The sequence below is a fragment of the Sorex araneus genome, chromosome 2 (assembly GCF_027595985.1).
Source record: "Sorex araneus isolate mSorAra2 chromosome 2, mSorAra2.pri, whole genome shotgun sequence".
Taxonomy (NCBI): Eukaryota; Metazoa; Chordata; class Mammalia; order Eulipotyphla; family Soricidae; genus Sorex; species Sorex araneus.
The window spans coordinates 224,034,385-224,056,419 of record NC_073303.1 but is presented as its reverse complement, the minus strand read 5'-3'; the positions used below and the strand labels follow the sequence as shown (position 1 = coordinate 224,056,419).

The window sequence follows — 22,035 nt, the reverse complement described above, 5'->3', positions numbered from 1 at the left end:
ATTGCTTTGAGTTATTATTTTTTTAGGCATCATGGCCTAGGGGTCAGGAAAAGGCAAGATCATATGATTAACTGTTTGATGTCAGAAACAGGCTGGAGCGATAGCACAGCGGGTAGGGCGTTTGCCTTGCACGCGGCTAACCCAGGTTAGATTCCTCCACCCCTCTTGGATAGCCCGGCAAGCTACCAAGAGTATCTTGCCCGCACGGCAGAGCCTGGTAAGCTCCCCGTGGTGTATCTGATATGCTAAAAACAGTAATAACAAGTCTCACAATGGAGATGTTACTGGTGCCCACTTGCGCTAATCGATGAGCAATGGGATGACAGTGATACAGTGATACAGGCATCAGGGCGTAATGCAAAGAACAGAGCCTGGGCTTTGAACTCAAATTTTCCTGTCTTAAATCCCAACTCTGGGGGCCAGAGAGATAGTATAGTGGATGAGGCACTTGCTTTGTATGTAGCCAACCCAGATTTGATCTCCAGCATCTCATATGGTCCCCCAGGCACCACCAGGAGTGATCCCTGAGCACAGAGGAAAGAGTATTTCCTGAACATCACCAGGTGTGACTCAAACACAAGAAAGTTCCAACCAGGGGCTGGAGCGATAGCACAGCGGGTAGGGCGTTTGCCTTGCACGCGGCTGACCCGGGTTCTAATCCCAGCATCCCATATGGTCCCCTGAGCAACGCCAGGGGTAATTCCTGAGTGCAGAGCCAGGAGTAACCCCTGTGCATCGCCGGGTGTGACCCAAAAACCAAAAAAAAAAAAAAAAAGTTCCAACTCTGTTTAAATCCCAACTCTGTTGTTGGGATATTAGTAGAGTGCCCTTAACTAAGTTACCTAAACTCAGCTTTCTTACATATAAAGTGAAGATATTAACTAGCCAATGGGGGGAGTGGCAGAGAGATAGTATGGCAGAGATGCTTGTTTTGCATGCAGCAGACCTGGGTTTGATCCCTGGCACCACATATGGTTCTCCAAACCCACCAGAAGTGATCTCTGAGTGCACAGCCAGGAGTGAGCCCTGAACACAGCCAGGTATAGCCCCCCACAACCCCCCAAGAAGAACCAAATTAATAATGATTTATTCAGCATGTGACAATGTAATTGAAATTTTTTGTGTAATGTACCATAAAATTTATCATTATACACATTTGCATTGGATATACATATTTTTTACTTTTTTAATTTTTTGCTTTTTGGGTCACATCTGGCAATGCACAGGGGTTACTCCTGCTCTGCACTCAGGAACTACTTCTGGTGGTGCTCAGGGGACCATATGGGATGCTGGGAAGCGAACCTGGGTTGGCCTCCTGAAAGGTAAATGCCCTCCCCGCTGTGTTATCACTCCAGCCCCTACATGTTTTTTAATTTGAGATATTTTACTACTGCTTTCTGATTCCTGGATTTGGAAAATAAAGTCACCTCTAGTATGGACTGCACAGTCTCTCCTGAAAATCAGATTTAGAAGCGGTATTGGTGGCAAGGAAAGAGAGTTGAAAGGGCTGAATTCATCCTTTGCGTGCAGGAGACCATGGTTCGATCCCCGAGCACCATCAGGAATGATGCTCCGGGCACTGAGCCAGGGGTGGCTCCAAGTCAAAACTACCAGCCCAAGAGGAAGGGGTCTTGGGCCCTGCCGGATGGGTCTTAGCACTTGATCTTGGTTTCCAGGCTAAGGGGTGACAGGATTCAGCACCTTCCCAGGGCCAGCTCAGGGCAGATTTGGAATTTCAGCATCACTGGGCTCTCAGAGGGGCCTCCAAGGCCCCCTCCTCCCACTCTGCAGAGCCTAGAAGAGGATGTGAGGTTGGTTCTCTGCTCCTCCCCCTCCCTCCCTGCTCTTGCCCACACCCATCCTCTCCCCGACAGCGGCATCTCCCCCACAAAGGATAAGAGGGAGGAGGGCGGAGTTGGGACGGGGTGAGAAGCCCACAGTGCCCCGTATCTGAAGGAAGCTCTGGCCCAGGCCAGCTGGCCAGCTCCTGCCCTCCTGCCGCCGCCGCCCCCTTCGGCCTAATGCTGGGGACACTGGGACTCGGGGCCCTCCTTCCCACAGCTGTGCCCACAGGTGGGTGTCTCCGGGGCGGACCCCTGAAGCAGCTCCCTTGGAAGAGTGGTGAGGGGCGGGCAGGTGAGGGCAGAGCCCTGTGCGGCCAGGTTCCCGCTTCCTCCTGGGGCTTTATCACGCGGGAGGCTTTGGCTGCTGTTTTTGTCCCTGCATTTGCTGCCACTCCAAGCCTCCCCCTCTCCCTCTCCTGGGCTGCAGCACAGCCCCCAGGCAGGCGAACCTGTGTGTTCTTCGAGTCCCCGGGAGTTCGGGGGAGCACAAAGGCACTGGGGAAGCTGCTAGATGCAGGACGGGAATCACCCAGGATCATCCGCTGCCTCTACAGCCGCTGCTGCTTTGGCATCTGGAATCTGACCCAAGACCAGGCACAGGTGGAGATGCAAGGTGAAAGGCCAAGTACATACCCGGCAGGTGGTGGAGCTGGGACAGGTAGAGTCTGGGCTGGGGGCCAGAGGGCAACAGGGGAAGGAGGGGGAACATGGGATGCGCAGAGGAGGAGGAAAGTTCATAAGAGATGGGAAGGGTTTGGTTTTTTCCCCCGGAAAAGGGGATTCTTTTCTTTCTCCTCTCTGACCTTACCACTTGCACTCCTCTCGCGCTCTCTCGCGGGTCCCCCTCTTCCCCTGACGCCTCACCGCAGGATGCCGGGACAGCGACGAGCCGGGCTGCGAGTCCCCCGACTGTGAGCTGAGCCCCAGAGCCCAGCCCCGCCCCAGCTCCACTCTCTTCACCTGCTCCTGCGCCTCGGACCTCTGCAATGCCAACTATAGCCAGATGCCCGCTCCTGGGGGCCCGGGCGCTGCCGGCGCGCACGGCCCCCAGCTGGCCCCAGGTAGCCACATGCGGGGGGGGGGCGGGGAGGGGCTGGCGCCAGGGGCGTGGGCTGGGGGCCCAGGTTAGGACGCGAGGTTCTCCCGCTGCCCGGTCCCAAGCAAGATTCCCGCCTCCTGGCCTTGAGAAGTTGGTTGGTTGCCCTGGTGACCGGGAGATAAGGGGGCTTGTGTCCAGGGTGGGGGTGGGTTGAGCAGCGGGTTCTCTGAGGAGGGGGAGAGGGCGGAGGGCCGTTGGGAGCAGGGCTCCCTTGACTGATTCTTGCCCCCCGGTCCAGGCGAGTCCATCTGGCTGGCGCCGGCGCTGCTGGGGCTCGTCCTGCTGCTGCTGCTAGTGCTGGCGAGCGTCGTGCTCGGTACTCACCTGCTCCATCCCCCGAGCCCCAGAGTCCCGACTCCTCTCCCCCTCCGGGATCCAGCCTGGGCTTCCGAGATCTGACGGTCTGTCCCCCCCACACCTGGCCAGAGCCCCCTTCCCTGTGCGCGTCCCCCTGAGATTCTTCTCTCCCCCGCCCTGCCCCCCAGCCCTGCGACAGCGCGCGGCCCGCCGAGTGCGGGGAGACCCCGCCGCGCCCGCGCCCGAGCCAGAGTCCGAGCGGGACTGGGGTGCGGAGCTCCCGCAGGTGCCCGAGCTGTGCCTCTCGCAGGTGCCCAGGCCGGGAGGGACTGGGGGAGGGGGCGCGGGGCAGAGGTGGTGCCTGGAGCCCCCTGGGGCCCACACCCGCGCCCGTCCGCCCCCTCGCCAGGTAATTCGGGAAGGAGGTCACGCGGTGGTGTGGGCCGGGCGGCTGCAGGGCGAGTTGGTGGCCGTCAAGGCCTTCCCCCCGAGGGCCTGGGCCCAGTTTCGTGCCGAGAAAGCCCTGTACGAGCTGCCCGGCCTGCAGCACGACCACGTCGTCCGCTTCATCACCGCCAGCAGGGGTGGCCTGGGACCCCTGCCTTCTGGGCCACTGCTCGTGCTGGAACTGCACCCCAAGGTGAGCGCTGACCCCCGAAAAGTTTGCTCATGTCTTGGCCGGTGGGATGGGGTTACGGTGGGGCCCTGGCTTCACTTATTTTTCTGCTGCTTTACTTTCCTCATGTCTAAAAGATTATTATTTTTTTTGTTTTTTTGCTTTTTGGGTCACACCTGGCGATGCTTAGGGGTTCCTCCTGGCTCTGCACTGAGGAATTACTCCTGGCGGTGCTCAGGGGACTATATGGGATGCTGGGAATCGAACCTAGGTTGGCTGCGTGCAAGACAAATGCCTGCCTGCTGTGCTATCACTCCAGCCCCCCCCCCCCAATTTTTTTTTACACTAAACAACTATGATTTGCAAAGTTGTTGATAATTGAATTTTAGGCATATCATATTTCAACACCGATTCCACCCCCAGGGTCAGCTTCCCTCCACCAGTGTTCCCGTATTTCCTCCCCACTCCCACCCCCTGCTCCACCTGCATGGGCATGTTACACCGTTCCAGTGACTGCAGCTTAGAGCTCACGCTTTCCGTGTTGTCGAGGCTGTTTCAGATATCCTCTCTGAAAGACTGAAAGGAGCTTTTAGGGACGGGGTGACAGCTCAAAGGGCCGGACTGCACACTTGGCTCCAGGTTTGATCCCTGGCACCTTATGGCTTCACCAAGCACCACCAGTTCAACCACTGGGGAGCCTCAAAACAAGAAAATAATCCAAATGCAAAGAACAATTTTGGGGTTTGCTTTTTCCCTTTTGTTTGATAAGCAGTACTTGCTAAGTTATTCCTGGCGGACTTAGCAGACCACATAGGATGCTGGGGTTCAAACCTGGGTCATCTGAATGCAAGGCAAGCGCCCTACCAATGTATTATCTCCCTGGCTCTGTAGCTAATATTTTTTTTTTCTTTTTGGGTCACACCCGGCAATGCACAGAGGTTACTCCTGGCTCTGCACTCAGGAATTACCCCTGTTGGTGCTCAGGGGACCCTATGGGATGCTGGGAATCAAACCCGGGTCGGCTGCGTGCAAGGCAAACGCTCGACCCGCTGTGCTATCGCTCCAGCCTCTGTAGCTAATATTTTTAACTCAGGAAGTCTAAAAAAAAAAAAAAGAAAGGAAGTCATCAAAGTAGTTTATACTCCCAACCTTAAAGAAAATCGTTGTTGGGTCCAGGGATGCAGCTCAGCGGTAGAACACTTGCCTTGCATAGATGACGCCCTGGGTTCAATCCCCAGCACCTCTAAAGAGAGTAATAAACCATTGTTTATTATTATAAAATAAGAGAGAGCCTCGCTTTTATTTTGCCACCTCAATGGATGGTCAGGGGTCAGTCCCCGCTCTGTGTTTAGGGTTTGCTCCTGGTGGCACTTGGGGAGACAGTGTGTCATGCCGGGGCTCAAATGCAGGCCTCCAGCATACAAAGCATGCACACCAACCATTGAGCTATATTTCTCCATCCCCTAGAACATAGCTTCTTTTTATTTATTTCAAAATTTTTTATTAGTGAATCACCGTGAGGTACAGTTACAGACTTACAAACTTTCATGCTTATATTTCAGTCATACAGTGGTCGAGTTCCCATCCCTCCACCAGTGCCCATTTTCCACCACCAATGGTCCCAGCATTCCTCCCACCACCCCCACTCCGTCCTCTCCCCACCCCACCCCACCTCTGTGGCAGGGCATTCCCTCTCTCTCTCTCTCTCTCTCTCTCTCTCTCTCTCTCTCTCCTTTTGGATGTTGTGGCTTGCAGTAGAGGTATTAAGTGGCCATCACGTAGAACGTAGCTTCTTTTTTTTTTTTTTTTTTTTGGTCACACCCGGAGATGCACAGGGGTTACTCCTGGCTCATGCACTCAGGAATTACTCCTGGCGGTGCTCGGGGGACCATATAGGATGCTGGGAATCGAACCCAGGTCAGCCGAGTGCAAGGCAAATGCCCTACCCGCTGTGCTATCACTCCAGCCCCAGAACGTAGCTTCTTAAACTGTGTTGTCATCTAAGTTAATGTGGGGATCACATAGAAATATATTCTATGGGGCTTTAGTACTTGTTTTGGGGGCCACACCCAGCAATTATGAGGGGTTCCTTCTGACTTTGCACTCAGGAATCACTCCTGGTGAAGTGTTTGAGGGACCTTATGAGGTGCCAGGAATCAAACCTGGATTAGCCATGTGCAATCCACTGTACTATTGCTCTGGTCCCATGATTAATAATTGTTAAATATTTGATTTGTATACTTAAATATCTAACTTCCTTGGAGTCATAAAATTTTTTTGAGGGGCCGGAGCAATAGTACAGCACGCAGCCGACCCGGATTTGATTCCCGGCATCCCATATGGCCGCCCCAACACTGCTAGGAGTAATTCCTGAGTGCAGAGCCAGGAGTAACCCCTGAGCATCGCTGGGTGTGACCCAAAAAAGAAAAAAAATGTTTTTTTGAGGAGAAAAGAGCCATGAGTGGAAACAATTAAAGAAGTCTTGACTTAGAACATCTGCCTTGCGCATGGTCATGAATCCAAATCCCCAGTGTCTCACTTGAGCTGAACAGGATCCTGGTAGCTCTACTGTTTGTTATCACCAACAACACAAGTGATTTGGGCCACAGGGCAGAGAGGTGTATGCAAGCACCACCTACGGGGTGTGACTCTGGGTGGATCTCACAACTAAAAAGCTGGATGAACACCATGGCCAGGAAGGGCAAGTTCTGGCAAGGATGTGTGTGAGCACTGTGGTGGCCCCACGGGAGTACTAAAGCCATAACTTGGGGGCCTTAGGTATGAGCCTGAGCCCCGGCAAGCATGTGTGTAGACATCACGACTAAAGGGGTACAAACCCAGGTGAGTCCTGAGGTCGAATGTGTGATATGCAGTCACCATCAAAAATAGCTGAAACTGGGGCTGGAGCGATAGCACAGCGGGTAGGGCGTTTGCCTTGCACGCGGCCGACCCGGGTTCAAATCCCAGCATCCCATATGGTCCCCTGAGCACTGCCAGGGATGATTCCTGAGTGCATGAGCCAGGAGTGACCCCTGTGCATCGCCGGTGTGACCCAAAAAGCAAAAAAAAAAAAAAAAATAGCCGAAACTGTGTGAATCATGTGGCATGTGTGCACCCCAGCCATCACAACAACAGTGGTAATAAAAGCAACAAGGGCCAGGGGCTGAAGGCCATATGTGATGTCAGGGGTCAAACTCGTGTGGGCCACGTACAAGGCAAGTGCCTTAACCCCCCCTATACTATCTCTCCGGGCCCCCGAGAGATATTACTCAATTGCTCACTGAGTAATTTAGGAACTGTGTGGCGGACACTGTCGTGAACACTAGGGAAAATACACCCAGATCTTGCCTTTGCAGATTTTATAGAGTTGTGGAGAAAACAAATGTGATCAAGTAGGCATAAAAGTAAACGTCAGTGGGCCAGACAGACAGGAACAGGACTAACGTGCTTGCCTGGTATCCCCCTGATGCTGGCTGAATCCTCAGCAGCACGTATGCTCTCCCAAGTACCACAAGGGCTCACTCCTGACCACACATCCAGGAATGACCCCTGAGCACTTCCATATGTGGCCCCCAAGCCTCCCCAATAATAATACTAATACTGCACTGTCATCCTGTGGTTCATCAATTTGCTTGAGCGGACACCAGTAATGTCTCCATTATGAGACTTGTAGTTACTGTTTTTGGCATATCAAATATGCCACGGGGAGCTTGCTAGGCACTGCCATGCAGGTGGGAAACTCTCTGTAGCTTGCTGGGCTCCCCAAGAGGGATAGAGGAACAGAACCCAGGTTGACCACGTGCAAGGCAAACGCCCTACCACTGTGCTATCGATCCAGTCCAATGCTAATACTACTACTACTCTTAATAAACTGTAAAGTGTTAAGTGTGTCAAGTGCTGAAAGAGGGAACTACTATAGAAAAAGAAAACGAGGCTGAATCTTGGGAGTATGGTGAGAAATAAGGATGCAGAAAAAGGGGTTCAGACCACATCAGACCTCGTTCTTTTGTTTTTGAGACCACGCGTGGCAGTGTCCAGGGCTTACTCCTGGCTTTACACTCAGGAATCACTCCTAGTGGGCTTGAGGGAACTGTGGGATGCCAGGATCACACGTGGGCTGGCTAGGATGCCCCGCTGTAGTATCACTCAGCTCTGCCCTGCCTCTTCTGTTTCTGTCTCCGTGCCCAGTACACTGGGGCAGTGTCGGGTAGCTGAGAGTAGGGACGGATGCGAGGGGTGAGTCCCTTCCTGCAAGATTGCTGGGCTCTCATGTGCCTCACCTGTGAATATGAGCGCGATGAGCACACAGACCTCTGGGGAGGGTTGTTCGTGAGGACCCCGTGCACACAGTCTTGCATGGTTCATTTGGACACGACGTACTCTCATTTGTCTGGGTGATGCACCTTCTCTGTTGCCGCCTTCTGGCTTGGCCTGGATGTGCCGTGTGCACACACGTATGCTCGGGTCATGAATGGTCATGAATCCAAATCCCCATTGGTATTGCTCCAGCTGAACAGGATCCTGGGAAAGGCTAGACCAGCCTTGTGTCCCCCCCTTGTCTCTGCTTCTCCCCAGGGCTCCCTGTGCCACTACCTGTCCCAGCACACCAGTGACTGGGGTGGATCCCTGCGGATGGCGCTGTCCCTGGCACAGGGCCTGGCATTTCTCCATGAGGAGCGCTGGCAGGACGGTGGGTGTGCCAGGAGCAGGAAGCTGAGGGAATCCGGAGCTCTGACTCCCGTGTTTCTGATCCTCCCTGAGCTGGGAAGGGAAGGAGATGGGTGCGAGAGACAGGAAGAAGACCAGGCCCCTTCGACCTTTGGCTTCCCCCACAGGCCAGTATAAACCGGGAATTGCCCACCGAGACCTGAGCAGCCAAAATGTGCTCATTCGGGAGGACGGGTCCTGTGCTATCGGAGACCTGGGTCTCGCCTTGGTGCTCCCTGGCCTTGCTCAGCCCCCAGCATGGGCCCCGATGCAACCCCGAGGCCCAGCTGCCATCCTGGAGGTGAGTTTCTCTGGCTAAGGAGGCTGGTGGTGGGGCCGGATACTGCGTCGACCAGTGATACAGTGAGGGTTGGGTTGCCAGGGTGATCCTCGGCCTCCCCCATCTCGCTCTCCAGGCTGGCACCCAGAGGTACATGGCCCCGGAGCTCTTAGACAAGACTCTGGACCTGCAGGACTGGGGCACGGCCCTCCGGAGAGCCGATGTTTACTCTCTGGCTCTGCTCCTCTGGGAGATTCTCAGCCGCTGCCAAGATTTACGACCTGGTCAGAAATCCCTCCACCCAGGGGCTGGAGCCGTAGCACAGCGGGGAGGGTGTTGGCCCGGGTTCGATCCCCAGCATCCCATAGGGTTCCCTGAGCACCGCCAGGAGTAATTCCTGAGTGCATGAGCCAGGAGTGACCCCTGTGCATCGCCGGGTGTGACCCAAAAAGAAAAAAAAAATCCCTCCACCCGTACTCGTTCTAAACACACCTCCCTCCCGACCCCAGGACCTCTGCTCTTCTCCTCGGTGGTCTTTCTGCAAAGAAGGTGCCTCGAGGCTTAGCTGAGAGCCGGCCCTGTGGCTTCTCTGCAGACAGCACCCCGCCACCCTTCCAACTGGCCTACGAGGCAGAACTGGGCAGCAGCCCCACCACCTGTGAGCTGTGGACCTTCGCCGTGGAGGAGAGAAGGCGGCCCTGCATCCCGCCCGCCTGGCATGGCTGTCCCACGGTAAGAGGCCACAGGCTGGTGGCTGGGTGACCCGGGACTTACTGGCACAGGACCAGAGTGTCTGATCCTGGCCAGGCTTGCTCCTGACTCCTCTCTCTTCCTGCCAATCCTGGTTCATCTTGCTCTGAGCCCCAGTTTATCCTCTCCCGTCGTTACTCTCACACAGCCATTCCAGAGCCTTCACCTATTCAGTCTTTTTTTTTTTTTCTTTTTGGGTCACACCCGGCGATGCACAGGGGTTCCTCCTGGCTCTGCACTCAGGAATTACTCCTGGCGGTGCTCAGGGGACCACATGGGATGCTGGGAATCGAACCTGGGTCGGCCGTGTGCAAGGCAAATGCCCTACCCGCTGTACTATTGCTCCAGCTCCATCACCTATTCAGTCTTGCTTGGCCTGTTTATTCTCTTTCTTCTTAGTCTCCTCCTTCAGGAAGCCCCCTGGGACTGCTTCTATCCTGAGTTCTGCCTTCAAGCTGGTTTATCCTTTCTCTGGTTCCAACTGGAACCCAACATTCATTTAATCTCAGAATTCTTTAATAGGTCCTACACTTCTATGTTTCCTCTATGACCCAGAAATAGACACTCTAGGGTAAAAAGAGTTAAAGCAGTGGCGGGGTTGGAGTGATAGAAAAGTGGGGAGGGCGTTTGCCTTGCACATCGCTGACCTGGGTTTGATCCCTGGTATCCCATATGGTCCCCTGAGCACCACCAGGAGTAATTCCTGAGTGCAGAGCCAGGAGTAACCCCTGAGCATTGCCAGGTGTGACCAAAAAGCCAAAAAAAAAAAAAAAGGAAGAAGAAGATGTTAAAGAAGTGACCTAACAGTAAAATTTCAAAGGTCTGCACAAGGATATCTTTTTTTTTTTTTTGCTTTTTGGATCACACCCAGCAATGCATAGGGGTTACCTCCTGGCTTTGCACTCAGGAGTTACTCCTGGCGGTGCTCAGGGGACCATATGGGATGCTGGGAATCAAACCCAGGTTGGCCGCGTGCAAGGCAAACGCCCTACCCGCTGTGCTATCGCTCCAGCCCCTGCACAAGGGTATCTTAACAAGAAACCCCGTCCCCTACCAACTCATCTGGAATTTCCTTACACAAGTATTTGCTGGGTTAGATATGGAAACTGGAGTGTTGTTTGTGAAAACCCTGGTTACCCAAGAGGAGGAGAGAGACTTCCCATTAGTATGAAAAAGAGGAGAAATCCTTTGAAAGGCAAGGAGAAGGCTGGAGAGATAGTACAGTGAGCAAGGCCCTTGCCTTGCCTGCAGCTGACCCAGGTTCAATTCTCAGCACCATTTATGGTACCCTGATCAACACCAGGAGTGACCCCTGAGCACAGAGCTAGGCATAAGCCCTGACCCTCCCCTCTCGAAAATAAATAATAAATAAAGACAACCCCTAAAACTTGTTTCATAGGGAACAAGATGCAGAGAAAAAAGTTTCACTGAGGATCCTTCCAGAAAGGATCAGAAGTGTTAAAAGCAGGGACTGGAGCAATAGTAGAGTGGGTAGGGCCTTGCAGGCGGCTGACCTGGGTTCGATTCCTGGCATCCCAAAGGGTACTCCGAGCACCTTCAGGAGTAATTCCTAAGTGAAGATCCAAGAGTAATCTTTGCTCATTGCTGGATGTGACCCAAAAAGTAAAAAATAAACAAAACCCTGTTTAAAGTAGGGGGGCAGCGCTACAGTACAGCAGGCAGGGTGCTTGCCTTGCATGTACCTGATCCAGATTTGATTTCCGGCATGCCCTATGGTCCCCCAGGCCTGCCAGGGGTGATATCTGAGTGTAGAGTCAGAAGTAAATATTGAGAACTTCCTTGTTCTTCCCCAAAACAAACAAAACTACAGCAACAGCAACAACAATAAATCGGCAAAGGCAGGATGGGGCTGGAGCGATAGCACAGCGGGTAGCATGTTTGCCTTGCATGCCGCCAACCCGGGTTCGAATCCCAGCATCCCATATGGTCCCCTGAGCACTGCCAGGAGTAATTCCTGAGTGCAGAGCCAGGAGGAACCCCTGTGCATCGCCGGGTGTGACCCCAAAATAAAATAAAATAAAATGAAACGGCAAAGGCAGGAGAGACAGTGCAAGGGTGAAGGTGCTTGCCTCGCTTATGGCAATAGCAGGAGTGAAACCTGAGCACAGAGCCAGGAGTAGCTAATCACCCCTAGGTGTGGCCCCAAATGCCCCTTCTCCCAACAAAAATGAAAAACAAAGGAGTCCTGGACACCTTTCTGAGCTCTGGGGACACCCGGGACGCTCAGGAGCTTGGGGTCAAGTTCACGCCTGGTCCTTCTCGGCAGGTCCCCGCAGGCTTGAGGGAAGTCCTGGAGGACTGCTGGGATGCGGACCCCGAGGCGCGGCTGACGGCGGCGTGCGTGCAGCTGCGCCTGGCAGCCCTGGGCCCGCAGCAGGCCTCCCATCCTGGCGCGGAGGAGCGTCCAGAGAGCTGCCCGCCTCTCCACCCTGAAGACGGCCTCTCCGCGCCTCCCCGCTGCCGGTCTGACGCGTAGACCCGAGCTGAGTGCCTGCCCCCTCAGCGGAAGCGGGACCCTGATTCCAGGAGCCCTCCACCGACTGTAGCATGTATGACGGAGATGTGCTGTTTGCGTGTGCTTTATGTCCGTGTCAACATAAATATGATGCTTGGCTGCCTCTCTCCTTGCCAAGGCTCGGGTCCTTCTGTACGTCCTTCCACTACACTCCTGCCCGACGGCTGGAGCTGGTGACCCACGAAAGGGAGACAAAGATCCGTCTTTCAGAGTCTGCACTTTGGGCCCCGCTTCCTGTGACCCTGGGCTCCTTGTCTCTCCTCTTTTCCTTCTCCTTTTGCTTGGAGCTGACGGAAGGGCTGCTCTGAAGGTGAGCAGGAACCCCAGCTCTCCGCATGGACCTTGTCCACTGTAGGACGAGAGTCATTAGGATGACCTCCCCACCAGACAGCTTCTGCTGGGTCTTTTTTGAGGGGTGGCCAGGTGCTCAGGGCTTACTCCTGGCTTTGTGCTCAGAAATCACGTTTAGCTTCTTTTTTTTTTTTCTTTTTTGGTGGTGGTGGGGTCACACCCGGCGATGCACAGGGGTCACTCCTGGCTCTGCAATCAGGAATTACCCCAGGTGGTGCTCAGGGGAGACCCTTTGGGATGCTGGGAACCGAACCTGGGTCGGCTGCGTGCAAGGCAAACGCCCTACCCGCTGTGCTATCGCTCCAGCCCCTCAGAAATCACTTCTGATAGGGCTCAGGGGGCCATATGGGGTGCTGGGGACTGAACCCAGGTTGGCTGTATGCATGGCGAGCACCCTGTTTGCTGTACTATTGCTCGAGCTCCATTGAACTGGCTCTCTTTGGGGAGGTAGGGGGCACACTTGGTGGTGCTCGGGGCTCACTCCTGGCTCTGAATTCAAGGATCATTCCTGATGGACTTGGGATCATCTGGGGTGCAGGACTGAACCTGGGCTGGCCACGTGCAAGGCAAGAGTTGGTACAGTGGTACTATCTTTTCAGCCCCTGAGCTAAGTCTTTTTTTTTTTTTCTTTTTGGGTCACACCCAGCAATGTACAGAGGTTACTCCTGGCTCTGCACTCAGGAATTACTCCTGGTGTTGCTCAGGGGACCGTATGGGATGCTGGGAATCAAAACCGGGTTGGCCGCGGTAGCGCATTTATCTTCACAACAGGTCTGACTCTAGTGGGGTACTCCTAACAGTAATAGTGAGGTTTGTGTTGAAATATTGAATGTAACCAAAGTAAATAGAAAGTAAAGTGAAATTTATCAGTTAAAAGGCGGGGTGGGGGGGCTGCGGGGGGGCAGGATGGGAGGTGTACTGTGTTTTTTTTTTTTTTTTGGTGGTGGGATATGGGTACTGGTGAAGGGATGGTTGCTTCAGCATTGTATAACTGAGACTTAAGCCTGAAAGCATTGTAATTTTCCACATGGTGATTCAATGAAATAAAATTCTTAAAAAATTTAAAGAAAAAAGAATAGCCCCTTAGCAAAGCCAGGTGCTCCAAACCCCTTCAAATACCCACCCTGGTATTTGGGTTTGACCCAAAAAGCAAAAATAAATAAATAAAGAAAGAAAGAAAGTCTCAACCCTGCTTACTGGACCACTTGAGGATAAAAAAAGGTGACAGGTCTTGTGCAACACCTAGCCTCAGCAGACACCTTTTTTGTTTGCTTGTTTGTTTTTCACATCCAGCAGAGCTGGGGCAAAGTTCATTCTCTTGTGGTGCTCAGGAAACCACGTGATAGAGCCCCAAAGGACACTGTAAATCAAGGTTTCTTTTTTTTCACTACATTTGGGCCATACCAAGCAGTATTCAGGGCTTGTTCCTGGCTCTGTGCTCAGTGATCAATCCTGGCAGGGCTCAGGGCACCATGTGGGGTGCTGGGGATCAAGTCCAGGTCGACTAGATGCAGGGAAAGAGCTATACATACTTTAGGGCTCTGGCCCCTGGATAATCTAGAAACCATACTTACATTATGTTTTTCCTCTGCTCACCAGTCTACTTGTCTTTCTCAGGATGTTCCTATGAGCAAATGCAGAGAAGGAAAGAAAGGGCTCAGAAAAGCTTAGAAATGGGGCCAAGGTCAACGGGTTTTTAATAAAACAACTGGGATTTTCAGTTATTAAAAATGATGCTGGGCTCAAGAGATTGAGCATGTGCTTTGTATGTGAGAGGCCCCGGTCTCAGCTCAGGAACTAAGCTCTGACAGGTCAGGCCAAAAAAACAATATAGGAGCTGGAGTGATAGTACAATGGGGAGGGCACTTGCTTTGCATACAGTTACCTAAGTTTAACCCCCAGCACCGTATATAGTCCCCAGTCTTTCCCAGGAGTGATCCCTGAGCACAGAGCCAGGAGTCAGCCCTCAGCATAGCTAGATGTGACTCAAACACTAACAAAAAACTCCAAAGTAACAAAACAAAAGTGAAGCTAGAGACCAGCAGTAGAACACAGGTCTTGCATGTGTCAGGTTTCAGACCCACACTTAGAGACACACGTAGACATACATGTAGACATACATGTAGCCACACATGCAGCAGTAGAGCACATATTTTGAATGTGTGAGGTTCTGGATCACCAGTATTGTAAAACCACAGCAGCAAGCAAACCCATTCTGAGGAGCTTGAGCATAGGATGGGGATAATCAGGTTGACTTTCATACGGCCGATGCTGGTTCCATTCCCAGCACCATATATGCCTCTCTGTGCAATATGAGTGACAATCTCTGAGCAATCACAGAGCCCAGAGTGGCCCCTGAGCACTGCTGGCCCAAACCAAACCAAACCAAACCACAGCTACCCCTGGCTAGCACCATGGATAACTCTGTATGTGTTCCCTCCTGGGCTGGAGCGATGGCACAGTGGGTAGGGCATTTGCCTTGCACGCGGCCGACTTGGGTTCAATTCCTCTGTCCCTCTCGGAGAGCCCAGCAAGCTACCGAGAGTATCCTGCCCGCACGGCAGAGCCTGGCAAGCTCGCTGTGGCGTATGGGATATGACAAAAATAGTAACAACAAGTCTCACAATGGACACGTTACTGGTGCCCGCTCGAGCAAATCGATGAGCAATGGAGACAGTGCTACAGTGCTACAGTGTTCCCTTCAGCTGCTCCATCATCACAACAAATACATGACCGCAAGGGCATGAGGACAATGAAAGGAAAGGTCACGATCACGATCACGAAATCCCGTTGATCGTCGATTTCTTGAGCGGTCTCAGTAACGCCTTCATTCGTCCTATCTTTTTGATTTTAGAAACCACTCTCTACTCGGCCTTCCCAATGATGCTGCATTGGAGGCTTGTTCAGGGTCAGGGGAATGAGACCCAGCTGGTTACTGGCTTTGGCATATGGATACACCATGGGAAGCTTGCGAGGCTGTCCCATGTGGGCAGGAAACTCTCAGTAGCTTGCTAGTTTCTCCCAGAGGGAGAAGTAGGTTTGCTTCTGGGAGCTTGCTTTTAAGTCTCTGGATGTTGGCCATTGGTGGGATTACACACACCTGGGTTCCTCTGTTAGTACCTTTATGCATGAGGCCTGTCTGAACGTGTGGAGAGGGGCCTTGAGCATGGCCATGGCTAGGTTCTGGTGGTCTTCGGCTGCCGGGAGCTCTGCTCGGGGTGGGGAGGGAAGCTGGAGCCCATCCCCTCCATAGACGGAAAATAAACAAAAACTACCACCACTTCCAAAATGTCTTCAGAGAAAGGTGGCTGCCATAGCGGCAGGCTGGGGGGTGGTGATGATGGGAGGGAACCTGGGGACACTGTTGCCGGGGAACGGACACTAGTGGAGGGATGGGTGCTGAAACACTGTATGACTGAGACCTAATCATGAACAGCTTTGTCAGGGTCCATCTCCTAGTGATTCAATAAAATAAATAAATTAATTAATTTAAAAAGATTCTTCAGAGACACCGTCAACAGTGAGAACCAGGGGACAATTGTATTACAATGTTTATTTGCAGTATTTTTGAGAGGGTATGTTATCTTGAAGTACTGACCAACATAAAAATTAGAAAACTTAGATGATAATTTTGGTTCTTCCACTGAGAGCTCTTAGGAGAGTCTAATTAATTTTCTCAGAAAGCTGAATGAGTGAGGGGCCGGAGCAATAGCACAGTGGGTAGGGCTTTTGCCTTGCACGCGGCCGACCCGGGTTCGATCCCCGGCATCCCATATGGTCCCCCAAGCACTGCCAGGAGCAATTCCTGAGTGCAAAGCCAGGAGTAACCCCTGAGCATCGCTGGGTGAGACCCAAAAAGAAAAAAAAAAAAAAGAAAGCTGAATGAGTGATTGTCTTTTTTTTTTTTTTTTTTTTGCTTCTTGGGTCATACTCAGCAATGCTCAAGAACTACTCCTGGCTCTGCACTCAGGAATTACTCCTGGTGGTGCGCAGGGGACCAAATGGGATACCGGGGATTGAACCCAGGTCGGCCACATGCAAGGCAAATGCCCTCCCTAATGTACTTTTGCTCAGGCCCCAATTCTCTGTCATTTTCAACCCTATTCCCTGAAAAATAGAGAAATTTGAGTGGTGATGGAGCAGAGAGATAGTACATCGAATAATGCACTATCTTTCTCACCCCAATCTTTTAGGAACTTGAGAGCATAAATCTGTGAAAAGAAGTTGTTTCTGTGGATGAAGAGATAGGGGTTAAAGCACTTGCCTTTTTAATTTGGTTTTGTTTCTGGGCCACAGTTGGCAATGCTCAAGAGTTACTCCTATCTCTGCACTTAGGAATTACTCCGGGCAGAACTTGGGGGACCATGCCAGGATACCAGGAATCCCAATGCAGGTTAGCTGAGTGCAAGGCAAGTACCTTACCTGCTCTACTACTACATTGGTCCCATATTTTTTCTGGTTCTTCATATAACTTCGTTCAGGGTTCTGCATGCAGCTTAAACTGGTTCAAGTTCTGGGTTCTTGACGTGTCTACCACTAAGTATAGTAGAGCCTGCAATCACCTATTTCTTTTTTTTTTTTGCTTTTTTGGGTCACACACAGCAGTGCACAGGGGTTACTCCTGACTCTGCACTCAGGAATCACTCCTGGCAGTGCTGGGGGACCATATGGGATGCTGGGAATCGAACCCGGGTCGGCCGCATGCAAGGCAAACGCCCTACCCACTGTGCTATCACTCCAGCCCCTCACCTATTTCTTTTGGAACCTCTTCTTTTTCTCCTTGATTTCGACGTGCTAGACAGTAAATGTTTTGTTTCATTTTATTTTTGGGTTTTGGGCCATATCTGGAAGTTTCAGGGGCTACTCCTGGCTCTGTGCTCAGTGACCACTCTTAGTAGTGTTCAGCATATCATGTGGTACCAGGAAGTGAGCTCAGGCCTCCGACATATAAAGCATCTACTCAGCAATTTTTTTTTCTTTTTGGGTCACACCCAGCTATGCTCAGGGGTTACTCCTGGCTCTGTACTCAGAAATTACTCCTGGCAGTGCTTGGGGGACCCTATAGGATGCTGGGGATTGAACCCAGGTAGGCCGCGTGCAAGGCAAACGCCCTACCTGCTGAGCTATCGCTCCAGCCCCGCCTATTTAGCATATTGATCTTTCTCTCTCAGGTCTAATTTCAGTAAATATTTATTAATAACAGAATGACGCTCAAACATTGACATAGTTTAATACCTTCACCTATCTTCCTTAGGCCTCCTTAAAGTTCTTAGAAAACCAGGATGGGACAATAGTATGGTGGGTCGGGCGTTTGCCTTGCACCAGCAGACCTAGGTTGGATCCCTGACATCTCATATGGTTCCCCAAGCACTACCAAGGAATGATTCCTGAGGGCAGAGCCAAGAGCAACCCCTAAGCATAGGAGTGTGGCCTCAAAACAAAACAAAACAAAAAAAACATAGATCATGCTACTCTGCATACCTATAATATCTCTCTGAAGTCTAGGAAATCTGTATTTTTTGTTTCTTCTCTGACAAAAACATTACCTGCTTCCATCAATAAAATGGTTGTTGCCTTTCTTGGCATTATAGCTGTTCTTTGTACCATAGGGAAATGGTCTGGAAGCAATAACAGGAAGGAAAGAGTATATACCTTCCTTACTTTTTCTTCTTTCTGTTATTGCTGCCAGACCCCTTTCTCATCATACAAAGGGTTTTACTCCCCCAAATCCAATCTTTTCTGAAATAAAACGTGCTGACAGACTACACCACTTACTACTTCCCTACTTCCCTTTGATGTGATCATTTATAATCCTCCCGGTTACTCCTCTGTGTTTGTTGCATATTTTAGCATTGACTCAAAGTCTTTTTCTTTTTGTTACTTAATGTACGTGTGTGTGTGTGTGTGTGTGTGTGTGTGTGTGTGTGTGTGTGTGTAGGGTTGGGCGGGTTAGGGCTACACCCAGTGGCCTTGCAAGTAACTGAGTTTGATTCTTGGCGCTGCATTTGGTTCCCCAAGCACTGCTAGGAGTGATCCCTGAGCACCTCTGAGTGTGGCTGAAAAACCAAAAATAAGAATATGTTTAGGCATACAATCTTTTAATGAAAAACTAATTATCAAATGGTTTTGTAGTAGTAGGGCTGTCTTTCTTGGGGGGAAACTCCAACAACAATAGTGAGTTTTGTGTTGAAATATAGAACGTAATCAAGGTAAAGAGAAAATGAAGTGAAATTCATCAGTTATACAGTTGGGGGTTGGGGGGGCGGGGGCGGGGGGTATACTGGGGTTTTTGGTGGTGGAATATGGGTACAGGTGAATGGATGGGTGTTTGAATATTGTATAATTGAGACATAAACCTGAGAACTTTGTAACTTTCCACATGGTGATTCAATAAAAATTTTAAAATAAAATAAAAAATAAATAAAACTAAAAAAAATAAAAAAAATAAAAGAATATGTTTAGGACCTGAGCGGTAGTAGTGATGCAGATGAGGCTGGAGCGGTGACGGTGTGTCTGTTTGTACATGATTCCCAGGTTCTTCCATATTTTCAAGAATGAAGATGCTCAGAGTCAGTTGGAAAGAAGCCGTTTATTGGAAAGTAGAAGAGAAAGGAAAAGGAACTCCCCAGTGGGGAAGAATTTAGTATAGGATTAAATTAAAAGCAAAAGTTTTGTGTAAGCCTTTTAAAGGCTCTTTGTATTTCTTACTAATTGACAAGTATTACAGAGAATGCAGGGAATCTACAGGGTGGTCTGGCTGGCTTGAGTCGATGTAGCCATCTGCCCCAGGTATTCCTTACCTTAGTCTCTCTGTGAGCCTACGCCCAGAGGTAGAGTTTTATGATGGACAATTAACTCCCTGTTTATCAGAAGGACAATTAACTCCCTGTTTATCAGAAAAGCCCAGGAATTTGCAGGTCAAAACTGTAGGCGGGGCCAGCAAAAACAAAACAAAACAAAACAAAACGAAACAAACCGGTACTGCTCACAGCAGCTGGCAAGGGTAAACTGAGGCTTCCTCTTACAGGACAGTGGGTAGGGCACTTGCCTTACATGCAGCCTACCCGGGTAGTCCATCTAGTCCGAGTCCCGCCAGGAGTGATCCAGACGCAGAGCCAAAAGTAAGCCTCGAGCACTGCCAATTGTGGCCCCCAAACCAAAATAAACAAAACAAACCAAGCTGGGGGGACGGAGTGGGGGCGGAGGGGTGTTTTTGGGCAATCATTTTGAGAGGAAAAGGTAGGGTAAGGTGGAGAGAAGTGGAGTGTTTGGAGATTTATTTGGGAGACAATCAAAACAGACGCTGGTGATGTTGGGGGCGGGGGCGGATGGTGGAGAGAGCCGCAATTCCGAGCGGGAAGCCTAGGAGAAATTAGGAAACCTCCGTTGTTTTCTCCAAAAATACTTTTTTTCTCTTCCACTTGGGTCAGGAGGGAGCTGACAAGTTCTTGAGTTTGGGGCCGAGACGCAGCAGCAGCTTCTCGCCCTTCTCGGCACGCTGCGGTGTATTATTACCACGAGCGCTGCGCAGAACCCGGGATGCTCAGAGCGACCTGGGCTCCCGGAGTCCCCGGGACGCCGCCAGAGGCGCCGCCCTCCCCAGCCCGGTCCCTCCCGGCCCCGCCCGCAGGGCTTCCGGCCCGCCCTGCCGCGCCTTAAAGGGCCGGGTCCCGCCCCTTAGACGGCCGGTTACCCTCGAGGAGTCAGGAGTGACTGACCAGTGTGTTCTTCAATCAGGCTGCCAACTGACTCCCCACGTCCAATTAGGCTGCAGCAGAGGCGGGCGCAGAAGGGAGGGCGGGGATGACCAGGAAGTGAGTGCTGGGCTGCAGAGGACGAGTTAGACTCCTGGAGTGCGAATTAAGGTAACCGTGGATCTGGCTTTCCCAATTTCCTCCTTTTCCTATCCGGGATTAGGGGGTCTCCTTTTGCCCTAGTTAATGGGAAGGGGGGGGTGTCTACGTAGTCCTTAAGCGTTTGAGGGTCTTTCCCGAGCACCCTTTCTCCCTTCGCCTCGAGTTGGGGATGGGGATTCTGCCATATAAAGTGAGTTCAGAACCTCCCTTACTCTGGGGGGTGCTTAAGGTCACCCGAAGGGGCCGGGCCGGGAGGTAGGACAGGGGGTCAAGTGCTGGTTTTGCATGTGATGACCCCATTTAAATCCTCGGCACCGCGTATGTGATTCTATATGATTCCTCTGAGCGGAGCCTGGACCCGACCCTGGGGTGTGGTTTTCCCAGTGAAAAATGTCACCCCGACGCAGGGACTGACGGGAGAGATAAGGGTAGCTGACTGCCACCTTTGTGGACTCTGCCCAGGTCGGAGCTGCTATCGCTGGGCAGGGCCTTGGGAGCTGGAACTCTCGTGGGATAAATTAGGTACTGAGTGCAAAGGTACTAGTTGAAAAGAATGCTTTCTTTTTCTTTTTTGGATTTTGGACCACACCCAGCAGTACTCAGGGCTGACTCCTGGCGCTGTGCTCGGCCTCTGTACTTAGGGATGACTCTTGGCACTGCCTGGGTTATGTGGTGTTGGGGATTGAGCCTGGGTCACTGCATGCAAGGCCAACATATTGCCCACTGGATTATCTGGCCCAAGAAACTTTTTTTTTAGTTTTTGGGTAACACCTGGTGATGCTCAGGGGTCACTCCTGGCACTGCACTCAGGAATTACTCCTGGTGGTGCTTGGGGGAACCATATGGGATGCTGGGGATCAAACCTGGGTCAGGAGCATTCAAGGCAAGCGTCCTACCCACCGTACTATCACTGCAGCCCTTCTTCCTTTCTCCCTTCCTTGTTTCCTTCCTTCCTTTCTTCTTTCTTTTTTTGCTTATGAGTGTTTTATTTATTTTTTACTTAAAAATTATTTTACATTTTTAATTGAATCACCATGTGATATACAATTTCAAAGTTGTTCATAGATTGAGTTTCAGTCAATGTTCCCCACTAATCCCCTTTATCTTCCATCCATCCTCCCCTCCTTCCTTCCTTCCTCTATCCCTCCCTCCCTCCTTCCTTCCCTCCTCCCTCCCTCCCTTCCTTCCCTTCTCCTTCCTTCCTTCCTTCCTTCCTTTCCTTCCTTCCTTCCTTCCTTCTTCCTTCTTCCCTCTATCCCTCCCTCCCTCCTTCCTTCCCCTCCCTCCCTCCTTCCCTCCTTCCTTCCTTCCTTCCTTCCCTCCTTCCCTCTATCCTTCCCTCCCTCCTTCCTTCCCTCCTCTCTCCTCCTCCTTCCTTCCTTCTTCCTTCCTTCCTTCCTCCTTCCTTCTTCCTTCCTTCCTTCCTTCCTTCCTTCCTCCTTCCTTCCCTCCCTCCCTCCTTCCTTCCCGCTCTCTTCCATCCTTCCTTCCTTCCTTCCTTCCTTCCTTCCTTCCTTCCTTCCTTCCTTCCTTCCTTCCTTCCTTCCTTCCTTCCTTCCTTCCTTCCCTCCCTCCCTCCCTCCCTCCTTCCCTCCCTCCCTCCCTCCCTCCCTCCCTCCCTCCTTCCCTCTCTCCTTCCTCCTTCCTTCCTTCCTTCCTTCCTTCCTTTCTTCCTTCCTCCCACCCTCTCTTCTCCCTC

At 51.6% G+C, this 22,035-nt stretch overlaps 2 protein-coding genes across 3 annotated transcripts in view; both read left to right on the top strand.

Annotated features, from left to right (window-relative positions):
• Positions 1–2,021: 2,021 nt before the first annotated feature.
• AMHR2 (anti-Mullerian hormone receptor type 2) lies at positions 2,022–12,539 on the top strand. 2 transcript variants are annotated; one of them, XM_004601842.2, is made up of 11 exons: positions 2,022–2,073; positions 2,272–2,457; positions 2,714–2,905; positions 3,182–3,259; positions 3,429–3,550; positions 3,650–3,880; positions 8,432–8,546; positions 8,692–8,864; positions 8,980–9,127; positions 9,439–9,575; positions 11,881–12,539. In XM_004601842.2, the coding sequence occupies exons 1-11, from the start codon at positions 2,022–2,024 to the stop codon at positions 12,088–12,090; spliced, it is 1,644 nt and encodes a 547-aa protein (XP_004601899.2). In that variant the 3' UTR covers positions 12,091–12,539. The 2 variants fall into 2 exon arrangements, with proteins under 2 accessions (XP_004601899.2, XP_054985545.1); XM_055129570.1 differs by lacking the exon at positions 2,022–2,073 and having other exon boundaries at positions 2,170–2,457; positions 3,429–3,880; positions 8,946–9,127; positions 9,353–9,575.
• Positions 12,540–20,807: 8,268 nt separating this feature from the next.
• Positions 20,808–22,035, top strand: part of PRR13 (proline rich 13) — a 6,855-nt gene continuing 5,627 nt past the window's right edge. Inside the window, 1 exon segment of the mRNA XM_055129571.1 lies at positions 20,808–20,858. The gene's annotated coding sequence lies outside the window, so the exon portion shown is untranslated.

Coding starts and splice junctions, on each gene's coding strand:
- AMHR2 (XM_004601842.2), top strand. CDS start 2,022: ATGCTGGGGACACTGGGACTCGGGGCCCTCCTTCCCACAGCTGTGCCC. Junction 3,551..3,649: donor CCGAGCTGTGCCTCTCGCAG/GTGCCCAGGCCG, acceptor CCCCCTCGCCAG/GTAATTCGGGAAGGAGGTCA. Junction 3,881..8,431: donor TGCTGGAACTGCACCCCAAG/GTGAGCGCTGAC, acceptor GCTTCTCCCCAG/GGCTCCCTGTGCCACTACCT.